The sequence below is a fragment of the Lepisosteus platostomus genome, chromosome 3 (genome assembly GCF_059453375.1).
Source record: "Lepisosteus platostomus isolate fLepPlt1 chromosome 3, fLepPlt1.hap1, whole genome shotgun sequence".
Lineage (NCBI taxonomy): Eukaryota > Metazoa > Chordata > Actinopteri > Semionotiformes > Lepisosteidae > Lepisosteus > Lepisosteus platostomus.
The window spans coordinates 63547026-63566567 of record NC_142613.1 but is presented as its reverse complement, the minus strand read 5'-3'; the positions used below and the strand labels follow the sequence as shown (position 1 = coordinate 63566567).

Sequence of the window (19542 nt, the reverse complement as noted above, 5' to 3'; positions counted from 1 at the left end):
TGAGATGTGTGTTCATAAATTATATAAATAGATCGATCCTCAGAATGCAAGAGATGGTTTGTGTTTCACTGCCAGTTTGGAAAAGACATATCCATTATTCTAAAGTTGAATTGTATTACAGGTATTACAACTAGATGTTGCTTTTCCAATGACTGGAATGACATCAGAGAGTTTGATCATGTGTATTCTAATAAAACATACATGTTAAAAATGAAACAACAGTTCTCATTTGGTGCATGAGGGCTTTATTTACCTGTCAGATATACATTTTCTTTTGATTTGGTGTATTCATATCTGGCCTACATTTCCCAAATATCATAAAAAATAAATTAAGTGCCGGCAGTGATAAAGACTGATAAAGACAACTCTGTAAACAAATCACATTCCCTTTTGTGATATTTAGACAACATTTGTGAGTTCACCTTTGTAAACAGGAATTTGGCAAATTAAGAGTTTTTTTTATTTCAAATTAAGTGCTTAATCCACAGCATAATATAACGCCAACATGCACATTCTTCATTATTATATTATTTTTAAGAAGCACAATCCATTCTTGTATGGCTATAAAAATGAGTCAAAATATCTTTGAAAAGTAGTTCAGTTTTTGTTGAAGAAAATATCTTGATCTTTCTCTATTATGATGATTTCCAAATATCACATGTAGGATAGGAAAAGGGTCTTTTTAAAGCATAGCTCAGACACTGTTCATGAAATCAAAGATCGTCATGGTAACTAAAGAAATTTACAAGGCTATCCAGTCTGATAAAGGCTTCTTATGGGGATTTTTCCATTTTAATGAAAAAAAAAGTCTAATTCCTAATTAATGTTGGCCTACATGTAGTGCATATCTGTAACATACAGAAATCTGTAACACAAACATACAGGTGAAAGAAAAAAATGTAAAAAGATTAGGTAACAGAAACATTCCCAGCTTCTGCTACTTTCCTGTGATATTTTACATTGAAGAAACTGTAGCTCCCATTTTTACACAGTGCCATTAGTCCTTCACATCTTCTGTTCTTTTTTCTTCATAATATACAGTACAAGTGGATCCATTGAAAAGCAGTGTTAAAACTGTACGTAAAGGCGTAGCTCAAGGAATGATGTGGATCAACATTGTATTTATCATGCACTGTACATCATGGACACTGTTTTCAGGGGCAAATGTGCCTTCAGTTTTAGTGTGGGTTTGGTCATAGAAATAGCATTATTCATGTAACGCTCTGCAAATTTTCTTGATAGAGAAAGATTGGCACAGACAGGGGTGGGAGTAAGAATCTGAATTTCTTGCATCAGACTTCAATGATGTTGATTGATGGTGCTGTTTTCTGGAACTGCAAGAAAGAAAAATAAATGTGACAAAAAAGTCCCAATTCACCCAGATTTCACTGCAAATAAAACACGATCGTTTCCTTGCCTAGCCCAGGGAGCAACTGTCATTGTAACAGCTAGATAGAAAAAATAAGAATGTTAGTCACGTAGCAATATCTTTGCAACTATCCCACAACAAAGATGCAAGAAGCACCTACTTTATAGGTAATAAAACTGTCCTGGCGTTTATACACTGTTTTAAAGAAGCACTTGAAAAGTTATTGATCTCTATGTGCAGTGGTTTGCCTAGGTAGCTTACGTCCCTCTGGACATCATTACTGTCTATGTCAGTAGGTCTTACTTTAAAGAAAGTTCCTTATTCTTTTTATTACTGTCTCTTGGTCTTTTTCATCCTGTTAAGAGAAGTATTGTATTAGGAAGCCCATCTTAAATATTGTAGGCTACATGTTATATCTCTTCTAGTCTTCTAGAGTATACTACATTTTATAGGTTTGTTTAGCAGTGGGATAATTATTTTTCACATAATCTTAAACATCACCATGCTATCACGTACTGTACTATATGTATTTTACCATTACATTATAATATCAAAACAGTTACTACAGTTTTACTAAAACAAGATGGGTTTGTCCATCAGAGATGATTTAATTAATCAAATTTAAATGGGTCAGTCCCGTCATTAAAAATAAAAACAAAAATGTTTGTTGTATATTTCTAACTTTCAGGAAATAGGGAAGTAGCAGGATTGAACATGTTCTGTTAATGTAAGGCAAACTACTTAATGTGCCATTTAAAAAATACAAATCCTTAAAATGTATGGGCCTGGTGATCTAATTTTATCATAGAGCATCTGCATACTTTTAGTACTAATGGTAATATACAAATTAAATGTCGTAATTGTGCATTGTAATGCCCTGTATTTGGCAGCTTTTCCAAAAAATTTAAATTACAGACATCTGTCAGACTGCTTAGAATAAAATAAACAAAGATTTACATAAACCCAACATTCACCATTACTCTGTCTGACAATATTTTCTGTAATCTGTTATGTTAGGATATCAAAGTACTGTTTTTTTTTTACATACTGTTCATCTAATACACCATCGGTCTAAATTTCCTTCCACTAGTAGCTGAACCAGCCCTGCTACTGCTGAATAATAGTATTAAACAGGTATGCACTTTGAAAGGTATATACTGTAACAATCTTAATGCAGAGTCCTTAAACAATGAACAAAGAAGCATAATAATAAATCCAAACGAGTATGTTTGGAAAAAGGAGCAATTCCTAATCGCCAGGGATGAAAAAAAATAATACAGAAGGTAGGAGACTTTTATTTAAAAAAAAACATCAGACCATCCTCAACCTTAGAGAGTACTGTATGATTCAGCCCTGATTAAATTAATGAGCAGAAATAAAGACTTACAGCAGTGCAGAAATGAATGACCTGATTGTAGGTTTACTTGACCTACTGTATAAACCTAAGAATCATTACCTCAGTGCTCCCTTGACCCAGTTCCACTATTAACTGCTACCATCTATCAAAGCAGCATGCAAAAACAATAAAAGAAATCATAGAGGAAACCAAAGAAATGAATCACAACAAAAACGTCTTAGAAAAATTTTAATACACTCAATTTTATCCATCTAGAAATGTAATGTTTAATAGAATTTACTCTGAAAGTAGGTTGCTTGGAAACTCATGTATTTCTCTTTATGTGCATGAATAAAATCTCTACAGAAACATGATGAAGGAATGTGTTATTTTTCTTCTGCTTATTTTATCCCTCCTTACTACAGTATATTAAGAAAAATGTACATTGATTATATCTTACTCTTTGATAAGATATCTTTTGAAACAAAGAAATACTCCTTTAACTAAATTTTTGTCAGACATCTCAACATACTGTATATTTTAATAACATAAGAGGTGAAATGGAAGTACAATCATATAACTTAGAAGGTAATTTAAAATAAAGACATTTGTCTTGGTTAACATAATTCGTGAAAATACTGTATGCCAATAATAGCTAAAAACATGACCTTACAATTCACTAATAACACTTCTAATTTAATTTTAGTTAAAATAAATAAAATAGGAAATAAATTCCTATTCTGGTTGCCCAGCAAAAGAATACAAATATAGAGAGCTGCAATTATTAGCAACAGGTGGAATTGAATTCTTCATGCTCCATCCAGTTAAGTAAGGTGCTTAAGAATATTTATGAATATAAGATAACACCACCACAGTATGTTTGTGTATTACTATTTAAGTAGATTGGGTTGCATTTTGGTTAGTTCTGCAAATAAAATTCTGCATATAATATGGATCACTTAGCTTGTTGTGGTATTGCTTAGTACTAGTGTGATGGTCACAGCTGGTGAACCATTTCAGGTGGTTGTGAACTGGTTTTTAAACTGACAACCTGTATTTACAACAGGCTTTCTGAACCGGAACTGAAGGATCTCACAATGATGTAAATCACAGCTCAGCATTACAGTTTAACAATTAATATTCTAAACACATAGATCGCATCCAAGATTTTATGCACTATATATACTGCAGCTTGCTGATCTCCCTCCCCTTTAGGTGTGTCCTAGTCACTGGGTCATAGTCACCTTGCTGCGCAGGAGCCCCCCAGTAGGTCTCTCCGGCGTGCTGTGCTCTGAGGACGGCTTGGCCTTTTCCTTGTTGTTGTTGAAATCATTGTCTTTAATGATGTCATACTGTCTGCAGAACAGAGCGATCACAGCTGAAAGGAAATAAAGCCATTGTAAGCCATGAGGTACAGAATACGTGACCCAGATTGATACCTGGGATGCACAAAAGAACCCTAAGTATCAGGCCGAGCTTCCCAAAATTCTGCTGTTGGCTGTTAATTTGCTGGCTGTGGTGGTGGTCAATCTGCTGTATGTAAAAACAACCTACAGCAATTTCTGGAAAGACTCATGAAGCCTTTTATTATTGGATGCATAGGGTGCAAGACAGGACAGCCTAGACATGACGTCAGTCCATCAAAGAGCACACCAGGACAATTTACAGACATCATTTAATGTAAACATGTTTGGGAAATGGGAAGAAACCAGAGCACTTTGCATAAACCTTTGTGAATATAGGAAGACTCCACATAGAAGGCATCCCTGGCTGCAATCAAACCCAGGACCCAAGAACTATGAGGCAGCTGTGCCTCTCCACCATACCACCACCACCATGCAACCTAACCTAGGTAGGATAATACAAAAACATAATATTGACTTTCATTCATATGCTGATGACACTCAAATTTACATTTCGTTTACACCTAACGACAACTTCTCTATTATCATTTTAGTTAACTGCATTAATGAAGTAAAGACTTGGATGTGTGAAAACGTTTTGTTGCTCAACTCTAAAACTGAGGTTCTGTTGTTTGGAGGCAACAATACTGATAGGACTACTAAAACATCAGCACTTAACACAGAGGATTTAAAAATTTGCCTCAATGACACAGCACGTACCCTAGCTGTCATATTAGACACAAGGCTCTCATTTACAGTAACTCTCATGTTAAAACAGTATCTAAAACATGCTTCCTACAGTTAAGAAATATTGCAAAACTAAGGTGGCTTCTCTCCACTCGAGACACAGAGAAATTAATACATGCTCTTGTATACAGCAGGTTAGACTACTGCAATGCCCTACTATCAGGGAGCACCCATCACTCTTTCAACACCTAACAGCGAATTCCCAATGCTGTAGCTAGAATCGTTACTCGGAGCAGAAGCACGACTATATAACCCCTATGCTTAGCATTCTTCATTGGCTTCCTGTCAGGTACAGGGCAGACATCAAAATCCTTCTACTTAATTATAAGGCTCTCAGAGGTCAGGCACCTGTCTATCTAATGGAACGTATTTATGTATCCAATCCAAGTCACCCGCTTAAATCACAGAATGCAGGTCTTCCTCATATTCCACGCATTAATAAAAAAACAGGTGGTAAAGCCTTTAGTTAGAGGGCCCCTGGCTCACGGAACAGTCTCCCACCCCATGTTCAAGATGCCTAGTCAGTCTCAGTATTCAAATCCAGACTGAAAACCTATTACTTTAGCCTACTCACACCTTACATCATAGCCTGCTGCAACCATGGCTGCTGGTGCTGCTGTACATGCCATTGTGTGTCTCTGTGTTGGCCCATCAGGTAGATACATCGGTTCTGACCAAACTATCCTATTCTCCTCCCCACGTCTGGATGGTGTCCGGGCTGGGCACCATCTGAGTTGGATGCTGCATCTCTGCCATGGATCCAAGAGGGGCATCGTGGATATACTGTAGCTATCGTTTAGGAGGATTTTGCTTGTCTACTGAGATCTGCATGGAGTACTGCCATACAGAAGATGGATGGATTAATACCTTTATTCATTTTTTTCTTTTTTTAATTTTTAAATCTCTTTTTAATCTCTTTTTTAATTTTTTTAATAGTTGACCTTGGACCCCTAGAGGTTTTTTTTCTCCTTACTAAGTTTTTGGTTCTTCTCCTCCATTGTCTTCTGGTCTTTTCTGTTCTGTATTCACAACATGTATGGTCACATGTATGGCTTTGTTAAGCGCCTTGGGGCAACCTTGTTGTTAAAGGTGCTATATAAAAATACATTGAATTGAATTGAATTGATGTAGATCACCTCATTTAATGTGCATTAAGAACCTGCTGTATAATATGTTTATTTTTGTCTGAAAACATGTACAAATGCACGCATAGACATACTTTTTACATTTTCTTGTTTCTATTATTCCTCTTGGCCACAGATATTTTTGTTCTATATCGTTTTGCATGGGTGGCATGGTCGTGTAGTAGTTAGCATTACAGCCTTGCAGCACTAGGGCCCTGGGTTCAGTTCTGTACTTTGGGTGCTTTATGTGTGCAGTTTGTATGTTCATTCTGTGTTCATGAAGGTTTTTGCCAGATGTTCTGGTTTTCTCCCATGGTCCAAAGACATATAGTACAAGTACAGTAGGTTAATTAGCTTCTGGGAAAAATTGGCTCTGGTGCGAGGTTGGGTGTCTGTATTTGTGTGTGCCTAGTGAAGAACTGGTGTCCCGTCCAGGGTGTATCCCACCTTGTGCCTGCTGCTTGCCAGGATAGGCTGTGGCTCCCCCGTGACCCTGTATCGGTTAGAAAAAAGGATGGATGGATGTGCTTGCGTTCCATGGGTCTTTGTTGTGCGCATCATAATGTCACGAATCTCCCTCACGCAGGCAAGTGCTTTCACATTCCCACGAGCTCTCCCCGTACCAAACGTGCATGCGTCAATCAGTTCTCTATTTAAACCCTCATCAGTCCCCCTGTCATTGCTCACGATTGAGATTAACTCCCTGAGTTTACCTTCGATCTACTCCTTTGCCATACTACTGATTCTCCCCTGGACCTCGACCCCGCTTTTTCCGACTACCTCTTTGCCACTCGATTTTGTACTTTTGCCTCTAGAACGCTCTCTTGGATCCTGACCCCTGCCCGTCTCCTCGATTACGCCTCCGACTTCTGAATCCACTCCGACGCCTCTTCTACACCTTCCCGGACTCGGACCCCTGCCTGTTTACTCTGACTACGCCTACGTCTTGCACCAACCCTACCTAGGGCACCGCATTGGATCCCAATCCTCCGCAGTCAGCCCCAGCGTGACACATACGCACAGAGAAAGGCATTAATATATAAATACTATTTGTCCATTCCAAGAGTAATGACGTAATTCAAAAGAAAACAGAACCTGTCTTATCTCTCTGAGTGAAACAAGTATCTTATTTCTTCCCAAACCATTACAGTCCAAAAAATGTCCTAAGTGTTAAGTTCAACCAGCTGGCTTTAATTTACTCTCTTTAATAAATTAACACCAGTTGGGTTTTTATACTTGCTGAAGATAGGAGGTTCATCTTCATCTAATTAATGTGATTCAATGACAGAGAGAATTACAGGAGATCTTTAATCAGGCAGGTAGACAGGGAACGGAGAGACAATCCTCTCCATTTAAAAAGGGGCAGGTCTGTGCAGAGAGTCACTGTCACAGCAACCCTGTCTGTGTTAATGAAGTCTGACAGGAGGTAGAGGTTCTGTTCAGCGGCCCTATCAGACAGAAGGCCACAGGACTGCGACAGCTCTCGCCTGTTATTTATTTGAATGAAATGGCTATAATGACACAAAGAGGCAGAATCTTCTTGTTGGAGGTTCTCTGAGCTCATTAAATACAGAAAGTACTTTGAAAAAAAACTTCACTTGTGAGGTCTTCTAGGGATGCATTACTTGTCACTATAAATCCAAATTAATTTGTATTATAAATAATTAGTTGACTACTTCATTTAATTTTTGGCATCAAGTCTGAATATCATTAGTAGCATTCCTATCTGCGTGATACAGAAGTTCAAATTAACTGAAGTTGAGTACATTGTACTAATAAAAGCGATCTACATCCAACAGAAAAGTAATGAATTTGTGCTTTTTGTCACAATAGCTCAAAAATGAAATTATAATGGAAGAAAGATGTGATTTTATTTAAAAAAAATAGAAGACATAAAAACAAGGACCTTAACTTAACCATTTCTTTCCCCAGGAAAACGAAGTGACTGTTACTACATAATTAGTATTGATTCCACAAACCATAAGTACTAAATGAGCATTTTAAAGCAATCTTGACACAGAACTCCCTTCATGAAGCTCTGTCTCCTGAAAATTATATATTTTCACCTTTTTCACTTTCATTTTTGTAGCCAAATAGATTCAATTACCATGCTTTCATTTTGTGTGCTCCAATTTCCTATATTCCCTCATGTACAGAATACACATCAGTTAATTTAATTCCACCACTTTTGTCTTTCTGTTATATTCTTCATTGAAATAATGATGGCCAGTTGCTATAGTAAAAATATGAATATACAACTGTCACTGTTTCACTGCGATCAAAAATGTCCTTGTCCAATATCAATATCTGACAAAAAGACTTGAGGCAGTATCACTGTATTTTCGCTGGAATTATTTCCTCTGTGAGAATACAGGAAACATAAAACATACACCAAATAAATTAAAAGGGAAAAAACAACATTAAAGTTTTGTAATCTGAAATAATTTCTTCTCCATGATTTATGAATCATTTTATTCCACTAACAGGTTTTGTGTTTTCTTAAGAAAATAAATCTGTTTCATAGCAGTGAATAAGAAATTTTAAGATGTAAATGCAATTTGAATAAACATGTACAATATTGCAATAGTAATAAATGTATAGCTATAAATAGTAATAATTGTATTTCAACTTGTACTTAAAGTTATATTAATTTAGATGCATACTCAAACAATAACAAAAGATTAACTACTTTGTTCTGAATAACACTTGCCATTTGTGTTTTTGGTGTGCTTGTCTTTCAAAAGATTTAATTGGCGAATTACCAGAAAAGATGAATAAATAAGACTCACAAAAAATATACTGTACAATGGCATGCACCTATTTTAAAAAAATGTTACAGTTATAATTACATCATGGAGCAAAACAAAAATATGGGAAAAATCCAACTTTTAGGTTGCTCACTTCTGCTTGCCTCTGTACAGATGGGTTGCTATTTACTCCAAGCAGGCAAGTTATCCCAATAAAGTTAACTATGTGAACTGCGCCTCTTGTCCTTCTGAATTATAGTTTTACTGCTGAAATTGTAATAGTAATATTCAAACGGAAGCAGGTGACTTACAATTCAATTTACCCCTAAATAATGTACACAAAAATATGAGGAATGATCTGATAAGGTCTAGTTAAGGCTCTTACATGTCCAATGTTCCAACAAGGGTGTCTGGGACACATGGAGCATGTGATCAGGGGCTTCTGAAAGGGTTTTCGTTACTTGGTACAGCAATTCAATGGGTCAAAGGTTTACTGCTTAACAATTTCGCTTTGTTGTTCTGAATAAACCTAATGTAACAGAGAAGTGGTCTTTGCAAAAGGAGCTTGTAAAGAGCCATACAGTATGTAATGTTAATAGGTTGAGTGGGATTATTAGGGAGATCGGGGCCAATGGGTGCACATGGGCGAACTGCACACATTGATCTCTTTATAAACACACAGATTAATTCAGTGAAAGGGCATCAGAGTAACATTGGAAAGGAGAAAGAAAGAACACCAAACTCGAGGTGTCAGAGAAGAGGAAAAGAAAACACAAAGAGAACACACAATGGATACATGTGCTGTGGCTGCCCGGTTCAAAATCCCACTGAGGAGCTGTCTTTTGGTTTTATGATCAGATTGGTTGGATTAGATAAAGACCCAAAGAGCGATCTCCAAGTAAAGAGAAGTCTAGCAGGGAAAGAGCAAAGGTTAGCTTTTATGGATTAGGAGCTTCAGTGTGACTAGGAAGGGAATAGGAAGGCAGCTCTCGACTCAGCTGTCTTAACACTGTCGTGTTAGGCAATTAGGTTCTAGTCAGCAATTGAGACTTGAAATGGGTAAAGTAGTAGCAGACCTGTCAGGTCCACCAGTAAGATAATGGTTATGATAGAGAGGTCCTGGCCAAACAGGATCAAGATCAAGATTGCATTTACACTGTTAGTACTGTTAGAGCAAGGAGAGGGAGTAGCAGTCTCTACCCTGGAAGGGGACTTGGTTATCTATGTTCCAATGGTTACAGTTCCCAGAAAAGATTTGGGTTTTCTCCATGAGGGGGATGATTAATCAATTAGTAATGTTTCCAGACCCCAGTAGGGTTTGAGTTTTCCAACTCAACTAATACTGGACAGGATTATAAATCAGTGAGAGATTCTCTCTGAATGGACTGAGGCGGAAAAAAAGGTGTGCCAATATTTTGATAGTTCTGGTTGCAATGACAGGAGACAGAAATCCAAGGACTCTTTTTGTTCTGAGAAAACTCTAGATAATACTTAAACAATGAAAATCAATCACTAGTGGCTGCCACTAACCTACACACTGCTGAAACTTCCATTCTTTCTGAAACACCTAAGATGCTGTGACAGCCTTCATGCACACATTATGTGTTTTTTCTATACTGAGAAACACTTTTCATGAATATATTGTCAAAAAACAAAATAGTGATTGTGAATCATGACATGTAAACAAATCAAATTACTACGATCCTTTTCAATGTTCAACAGAACACCCACACAGACTTCATTGTGAAGCAGAATTAAAGTCTATTTAGACATTCGATTTTGAATTCTAAAATGGGTCACAGCAGCATAATCATAATTTAAACCAAATTTTGTATTAGAACATAATAATAAAAAATGAGAATAGGTTAATCTGTCCATCTGGCTCTTTTCTCAGTTTAGTAGTAAAACTTAAATAACATGCAGCCAAACTGCTAATCACTGGGGCATCAACAGCTGATTGGAAAAAGAGCTAAACCATCTTTTAGTTATAGTACCTTTGTTCTAGACTAGTGAGATCTAGTTTCCTTTCCATACCTGTCTGTATGCAACAATCCTCTGAAACCAGAATTATTCGTATTGCTCTTTCATTGCACACGTTCTAAGACTATAATGTCCTTTTCTGTGGTTATGTTGACCGCATTTAACATAATAACCTATAGTACGTGAGGTATTAGTGGTGCACTATAAATGTTAAGCTTCCCTGCATTTAAACTCCACACCTTGTGCGAGATTGTATGCCGCCATCATTCTATTTGCTTTGCCATATTCTCTTTGTAAGGACATAGCAGAGTCTACATAAACTCAGATCTCTTTTTATGTGTGGTTTCCTGTAGTTCTTAATTTCAAACATTATGTATACTATCATTAACCATATGTCCACCAAATTGAAAACCTGGTGTGTCAAAAAGTGTTTCTGATTCCCTTCCCGTTATTTATATTTGCCACTGCTTCTTGTTCTTATCATTTGCAAATTTACAGCAGGTAGCTTTCTAGCTCACATTCTAAATCTACTAGATCACTAGAACGCTGTGCCCCATGGCCCCATGGCAGATATTTATCTCTGCCCAATTAGTTGTTTTGCCGCTTAAGACAATGCATTGTCACATGCTTAACTAGTCCCCAAAGAGCAGACATTAGGTTGGATTCCTACACATTTTTAATTGAGAATCAGTGTTTAGTGAGGGACCTTAACAATTGCTTCCTGGAAGCCTAAGCATACTGTACTATGTCACATACTGTACTTTAGTTTAACTACTATATACTATCCTCATTTATTCCTTAAAGAGTTTTAGCGAGTTGACTAAATAGGGGCTGCCCTTTACTAAATCCATGTTGGCTGACTCCTAAATGTCATTCCTTGCTAAGTATTCTACTAATTTAGACGGACATTAAATCTGACTGACATTTTCAAAACTTTACCTGTAGCAGAAGTGAAAGTGGGTACTGTTCCTATCCCATACCATAAATGAGAAATATACTACCAAGGGGTCTATGAATAATATTGTAATGCAACGGGGTTCAGGTGGGCGCTCTAGCCGCATTAGGTCGGCCCCGCACCATCGGGGGCTCGAACCCAGGACTCCAGCGTCACTCAGCAGGGACCCAGCCCAGTGAGCTAAAGAGAGATCTCTCCTCAGCCCAGGGGCTGTGGTCCTGCTGTCGCAGGGAAGGGCAGCAATGTCACCGCTCTGGTAAGGCGGCTCTTCCACAGTACCTGTCAGCCGTATGCGTTACACTCTCCCCCACTTAACTCGCCGTCCCCGGCGAAGGGCAATCCCACCCCGCTTCTGACACCAATGTAACGCAACGGGGTTCAGGTGGGCGCCCTAGCCTGACGCCCGTATGTGTTGCAATATCAAAGAACAATTTGTTGGTTTTAGTTGGCTTCGACCTTGTAGAATTTCATTATCAGCAATGTTAAAATGATAAATATACATTGCCAAGTACTGTACAGTATGCCCATAAATACACACACGCATACTGTATACAAATGGGAAGTTAATCTGAAAAAATATAATTCTATAATTCCGATTCTACTGAACAATATGAATAAGAGATGCAGCTTTTTACTAAACCATTAACACATTGCATACATGGATTAAATTAAAACATGAAAAATCTATTTTTTTTATTTTGGAAAAAAATATTTGGATGCTTTCAGTTTACTGTTTTTAAAAATATTAAATATGATCCTTGTCATGTTTCTGGAGCTGTTTCTGTCCATTCTCCAGCTAATTCTGATCTGAGATCTGCACTTATTTTATTGTTTACTGCAACAGCAATGGGTTTTCATCACAATGGGTTTCTAGTCTGGAGCACTTAGATGGCTGATTCATAACTGCAATTTATCTTTGTAAACAATTTCTTTAGTAAGTACACAATCCACACAGAATGCTTTTAGCTGTTATTTGTCTGTAATACAACATTCTTCTTGCAGTAAGTAACAAAACAGTGCACAAATGATTCATATTTTGCAGTGTTCATTGCCAGTAGCTAAGGAAGCCCATTACACACCATACAATATCTTATGAGATACACTATCTTAGGAGGTATTCGAAACCTTTCTTTTACTTAATAATCACTTCCTCCAAACATTTTGTTGCTTTTTTATGAAAATCTTGGATTCACATGAGCATTAATTTGGTTCAAGAAATTATTACTTCTTCAATCATTTTCACTGTATTTTGCTTTAAACATAGCATGTTTATTTTGTTCTGCAGAAATTCATATTGACTAATTTGAATTCTTTTATTTCTCGTTCTCGATTGAATGATTCTCTGCACAGTTTGCAAAAACATTGCTCGCTCTGTCACTCCTGGGTCTTGCCACAATAATTCCTGGTCTCCCATGTTTCTTAATAACAGCCAACAAGTGCTTTACTGCAATTTCATTTGGTCTACTATCACTCCTTTATTTCTTTTTCATTCAGTACAACACCTGATATATTTCTGTACTAGTTTGGGTTAACTGTTTACAATTTATGGTTAAACATTTTTTTACTTTGACCTTTATTGTATTGCAAATTCCCAAAGAATTTTTAAGCCCCTGAAACATCCATCCATTTTCTAATTGCCAATACAGGGTCGTAGGGAAGCCGAAGCCTATCCCAGCAAGCATTAGGCGCAAGGCAGGATACACCCTGAGAGAAAACGCCAGTCCATTGCAGGGCACATAAGAACACAAACACAGCCAATTAACTTAAGACTGTATGAGGAAACAAGAGCACTCTGAAGTAAGTCACATGAACACAGGGAGAACATACAAACTCCACACAGATAACACCTCAGCAATTGAACCCAGGACCCCAGTGCTGGAAGGCAGCAATGCTGACCACTATGCTGTCACTAGGCCTTTGATGATTAGTATTTTTCAATTATTTTATAATAACAAACAGGTATAATTACCAATTATTAGCATTGAATGTTTTGTAAAGTAAATAACTTTGAATATCATTACTAAATGTTTTTTTTTCTTTTTCAGCATTGCAGGTTGATAGAGATTTGTTTAACTATAAAGCAGACATTACAGTTAGAACAATTACTTTTTGTAGCAATGACTTTAACACAAATCATCTGTATTCAGGAGACTTCTTTCAAGGACTACATGGTGTTTTTGAACAGATGTTCGGATGGAGGTCAGATTCTAGTTTTGCAATTCTGCCTCCCTGCGTCTGCTGAACATGATGCTATGCACATCTTTTCAAGCAGAAGTGGGGTGTGACAGAACTCTTCGCCAACCAGCATTGTCATAACTTTAGCCAGGTGAGTTAAAGTCAGACTATTCAGCTTGTTTCATCATTTTTAGATTTTGACTGAACAATTAAAATGCTCTTTGGCAACACAGTAATTTGAACATAGGACATACAGTAATATACATTTAAAAATAATATAAAACTGCATAAATATAATGTAAGACATAACAGACAATTCTGTGTTGGAGTGTAATTTGGTGTTGTTCCTTTTTTCTTTAGAAGTTTTGTTTATAAGTTGCTTTTAACTACTACTTCCAGGCTGAAATACTCACCTGCCCACATGATGAGAACCACAGCTATAATGATCAGCTCCCCAGTTTGAAGATGTCGCGATTTATCCAGTCCCTGCACTGTCGGGTCATCTATAGATACAGCCAAGAAAAGTGTGTTAATTATACCCCTACAGTATACTCACTGCTTCCTTTTTTCTCCTTCTGTCCTGTAATTTTACTCGTGAGGTTTTGGTTGTTGACTACAATAGTACTGTATGTTCCCAGGTAAATGTGAGCAAAATTAAAATATTCCAGCGCTAACTGTAATCATATCAACTGTAATCATAACTCATAACCAGTGAATTAAAGTGAAACACTGCTTCATGGAGCTTAATTATTCTGACTGATTTTATATTTGACACAAAAAAGTAGACGGAACAGTTCTCATATACAGTCGACTCACTTCTTAAGCGGGTTAGGGATTTTGAGTAGTCATTAAAGCCAGATTTGCATATAGTCACATTTGAAAATCCTTTTAAAAACCCCCACTTACAGTACCTTTTATGGTAATTCAAGATATTAAACATAAGTATAAAAACAGTAAATAAACTAAAATAAAGTACTAAGACGGCTGTATAGGCTCACTAACTAGCTCTAGGACCTTAACAATTGCTTCCTGGAATTTGTAAGTGGCTTGACACATTTTTCAGAGAATAAGGCATTTTTTCAATGTTTTATTTTCCAGAGCAGACCATGAAAAGCTGCGGCTGCACACGTTATGAGTTGACTGTACTATGAGTTATTACCGGAAGAAGTTAAAGTGTTATGTACAGCTTCATAAAAGTGAAGGAAGAGGCAGTATCCCTCCTTAGACTTGGGGTGTTTGTATATGCCTTAATCATTAGAAACTGGGATCCAGATCACTGTAAAGCAAAGATAATGGTACAGTACAGTATATTGATACAAGGTAGGAAAAGGAGATTTTAAAGTTAATAGTTAAAACTGTAGTGATATAGTGCATATCCTTTCATCAATCCATTTTCTAACCACTTCATCCAATTCAGGTTGTGGGGAAGCCAGAAAGCCAGAGTTTTTATATCACTAACAGTAAATTATTGATGCAAAGATATAGTATCTTCAAAGACAGCGTATCAGATCATGAGGCTGCTTCATGGGGATTGTATTTATTTCTATTTCACTAGATGATATCTTGATTCTCACGCAATGCAGAAAATGAATGTTATTTTGCTTTATCAATCGGCCCTTTTAATTCATTATTCTTCACAGCTTTCAATTAATCTGTAAGCAAAACAACATGAATGATATTGGTGTTAATTGTTTGTTTTGACACATTACATTTGCCTCTGACCTGTAACAAAAGCATTCTACAGTATTCTTTTACTGAGGCTCTGGAAGAACATTAAGACAAATCCAGTTAATACATGTTACCAGGGTGTGGCTTTAATCTCTTTTTAGGTTTCTTTCAATTGATCTAAGTGTAAATGCTCACATAGGTCTTAATCTAACCTGTGGATATCCTACATTAATTGCTAACCCTTGTTTTACCCATTGTTGAATAAAACCTAAACCCAGATCTAATCCTTTAGCCTTTAAACTCTATAACATTGGTTCCCACCTCCAGTCCTGGAAGAACTCTTTGTCAGTTGGTTTGTGCTCCAGCCAGATTGCTGATCACAGGTTAATTTGTTTCTCTTTTCAATTTGGGGTATATTTGTACATTTCAACTTTTAACTTGCAATTTATAATTGCTATTAACCCTGCACCAATTTTCAGCCCAACCCTCATTTTGGCTTGTTGCCTGCAAAGTAACCAACTGGACCTCTGCTGAAGGAAAACTTTTCATCATAAATATACTAATGAGAGCTGTCTAGTCAGAAGTAACAGCTGGGATGTTGAGGAGAGACTGCTGACAGTGCTGGAAAAAATACCCTTGAAGAGGGGTACATTTGACACTCTGGATAACAGCCCAGGAATTGGCCCCTACAATGCAAAACAACAATGTTCATAGTAACAGGGTTATTGTTAAATATTAATTAAAATGATATAAAATAATATTAATATGATAAACCAATTGTAAGGAATTAGGCTGTAACAATGAAGAAACACATTCTTCTAAGAAAAAAATTATAATCAAAATATTCAAATGTTTTACCACATTCATGAAGACTAAAATATGGTATTCATACTGTATGTTGCAATTAATTTCTCCAGGGAAAATGATAGTAATTTCTCCAGAAATAATATTTTGTGCTGTTCAGTTATGCAATGTTTTTTTAAATGATTACAGTATACTGGGTGTAAACTACTCATTTTATGTAAAGATAATGTTTCTCAATAGTGAACTTACTCTTGAACAGGACAAAGTTTTGAAATGACAAAAAAGAGGAACAAGTAGATAAATCTCTGTCACAGGTATTTGTAAACCTAATATCTCTGTTACTGTTTCTAAACTGATCCTGATATTGTAGTATTGAATTCAAAACAACACTGGCAAACATTTCTTGGATTTTATATAGACTGAGGGATTCCAAATCTCTTTACATAGTTTAATGCATTGTTCACTGAAGTGCAACATTCACTATGATCCCCAGTATTCCAATATTATAACACCTGATATAATTGTCAGGGATCCGTCAGGTAGTTCTCCGAGGATCCTGTGCGTAGCCGTGGGCTCTGCGGGATGCAGAGGCAAACAATCCAAAATCGTTATCCAAAAGGCGAGATCAAAAAGGGAAAAGTCAAATCCAAAAACCGAGAAAGCCAACAAGAAAATAACACACACTAGAAAACTCTAAGAGGCTTTACAATAGTGAGCAGGGTTCAGTGTGTGTGGGAACTTTAAATAGTGAAGGGAGAGGAACGTGGTTGGATAATGGGCTCAGGAGTAAGAATCTGTGGAATCTGGTGCCTGTGAGAATGTGATGGGTTCAGTTAGGAATGAAAGCGTGAAACAGTGGGTTTGGGATTGTAATGGGGTTTGCGAGGGAGAGTGTGGGACAAGACAATTATTCCTCCAGCAGATGAAGGAAATAGTGAAAAATTATTTTAATCTATATCAATTAAATAATTCCATTTCAATTAAACAATACAGTCAATCAAAGACTCAAGCCTCACTGCAAATTGCACTACATTAACAATGCAGTGAATGTGGCCCGATACATAGGCAATCAACTTGTTACAGTTATCAGGGACATCCTTTATCTGCTATGATTCATGGGAAATAACTTGTCTAAGAAGTAAAAACATAAACGGAGCCAGCATCCTGAAATTTAGAAATGTAAGTTTACAACATTTTCAAACAAGAACATACTGTAGGTGAACCATAGTTACAGAAATTCTCTTATAAATAATAATTATCACATATAGCTGAAAGCTGTGATCATCAATGATAGAAATTCCTTATTCATTTTCATGAACAAAAACATTTGTCTGAAAGGTCATATATGGTTTCTTACTTGTTTTCTAGAATGATAATGACCCTGTCTACAGTCTCTAAGGTGTTATAAGTTTTGGATTTCTCTTTAATGTCATGAGCATGGTTATTTCTGGCCAGAGCATTTATTAATTCCAATATGCATTACAGAATACCATGTCCCTGTCTGTACTAATTATGGCTGCCAAATCATGAGACTAAACATAATTATTCAGTTGTGGACTTGAATTGCCCATATTTTATGAGCCATAAACCTACAACATTGTACAACTGATTTGCTGCAACATATGCAAAGATAACCATTATGGACAGCTGCAATTTTAATGGTATGTTGCTTAATGTAGCAGCTTGATTTAAATAATCTTGAGAAAAAAGAGCTATACTCAGTTTCTACTCACAGTTTCAATCAGACAAATGCATTCACAAAGTATGTGGTTTGAATGTTTTTTTTAAATTAATAGTCAAACCATGCAACCACCTGACATACTGGAACTTTCATTCTCACACAACCTCCCACAGTTCTTCACAATCCTGCCAAATCGTTTTGAGTTGTTGTCAGGGGTGATAGATTGTGTAGGCATTTCAAAAATGGGCAATAATAATCCAAACAATAATACAGTTCCTACGATGGCATTTCTATAGCTCTTTTCATCACAAAGTGCTTTACGGGTGGTCCACTTCATCTACACTGAAGGGCAGCACTCACCTTGGTGATGCACAGCAGCCCCAATATACAGCCAATCAGTTAGAAATGTGAGAAACAACTTCTGCAGTTGAACTAAGCAGGACAATTAGGAAGGCGAAATTATTCAAGCCCAGAGTTGAATTTACCTAGGACACCCCTACTCACATAGACATTGTCGTGTGATCTTTAATGTCTCAATGGTCAGGACCTCAGTTTAATCTCTAATCTGTAACTTTCTCTGTTCCCAGAAGGAAGAGTGGTGCCTTCTGGCCCACCAGCACCTTAGAACAGCAGCATATAACATATGAATTATTTGATAAATACAGCAGTTTAAATTCATAGATACAGTGTTGTAAAAGATAGAAAAAAAATAAAATACTGTACAATGCTTTCTGCATCAGCAGTGCACAAGACAATATTATTGTTCTACAGTAATCTTAAGGCAAAAGGGTACAATATATGTGTAAAAATATGTATGTAAAAAGGGTACAATATATGTGTAAAACTATGTTATATTGCAGTGCTAATAAGAATCAATACTGTTCTAGTACAAGTTCAAGCCCACATTCTCTGCACAGGACACAGCCCACACTCACTCAGTGAAAGAGAGAAGATGTTGGCACCCCTTTAGTCCCTTAACCAGCCACCCACACTCACTGGGTTGACACCGATATGCACGAACACAGGCAGTACGAGAGCAGAACACCAAGACACATGACAAGCTGCTTATCGGCAACCAATTTAACAGCCTCTACAGCATTTACACTGTACCCAAGTCCTTGAGCTCCAGTTCCAATGCTTCTACCACATTACACCACACTGCAGCAGAAATAATCTAAATCTAGTGGCCTTAGTGGTCTAGTGGTCATTTTCATATACATCTAAATATGCAATGAAATTTCTATTTAAACATTAACTGCTTCAGAGAAAAGTTATTGCCTGAACATTTCTAAAGCACCCTAAATTCAAAAGATATAACACAATGTAGAAACGACATACTGTAAGTCAAGGTACAATTAGACTCCAGATTTAATTGTGTGATTTATACCATATCTCCATAAGCTTTCATATGCATACAATATATATTATACAGCATATAGCTACAGTACGTGGCATCTACAGTATAAAGTGGCTTTGTTTTCCCTTTTCTCAAGTGTACTGAAGTTATGATCTTGCTAGGAGACATGAAGAATTGATTCCTTGACATCTTTTTA

General features: G+C 36.7%; 1 protein-coding gene across 1 annotated transcript in view; it reads right to left on the bottom strand.

The window, feature by feature from the left end:
- Window positions 1-228: 228 nt before the first annotated feature.
- fndc4a (fibronectin type III domain containing 4a) overlaps window positions 229-19542 on the bottom strand; it is an 84834-nt gene continuing 65520 nt past the window's right edge. Inside the window, exons 4-6 of the mRNA XM_088626385.1 lie at window positions 14250-14339; window positions 3950-4083; window positions 229-1334 (exon numbers count right to left, since the gene is read on the bottom strand). Of these exons, the coding sequence (XP_088482511.1) occupies window positions 1293-1334; window positions 3950-4083; window positions 14250-14339 (266 nt within the window). The 3' untranslated portion in view covers window positions 229-1292. The remainder of the gene's footprint in view (window positions 1335-3949; window positions 4084-14249; window positions 14340-19542) is intronic.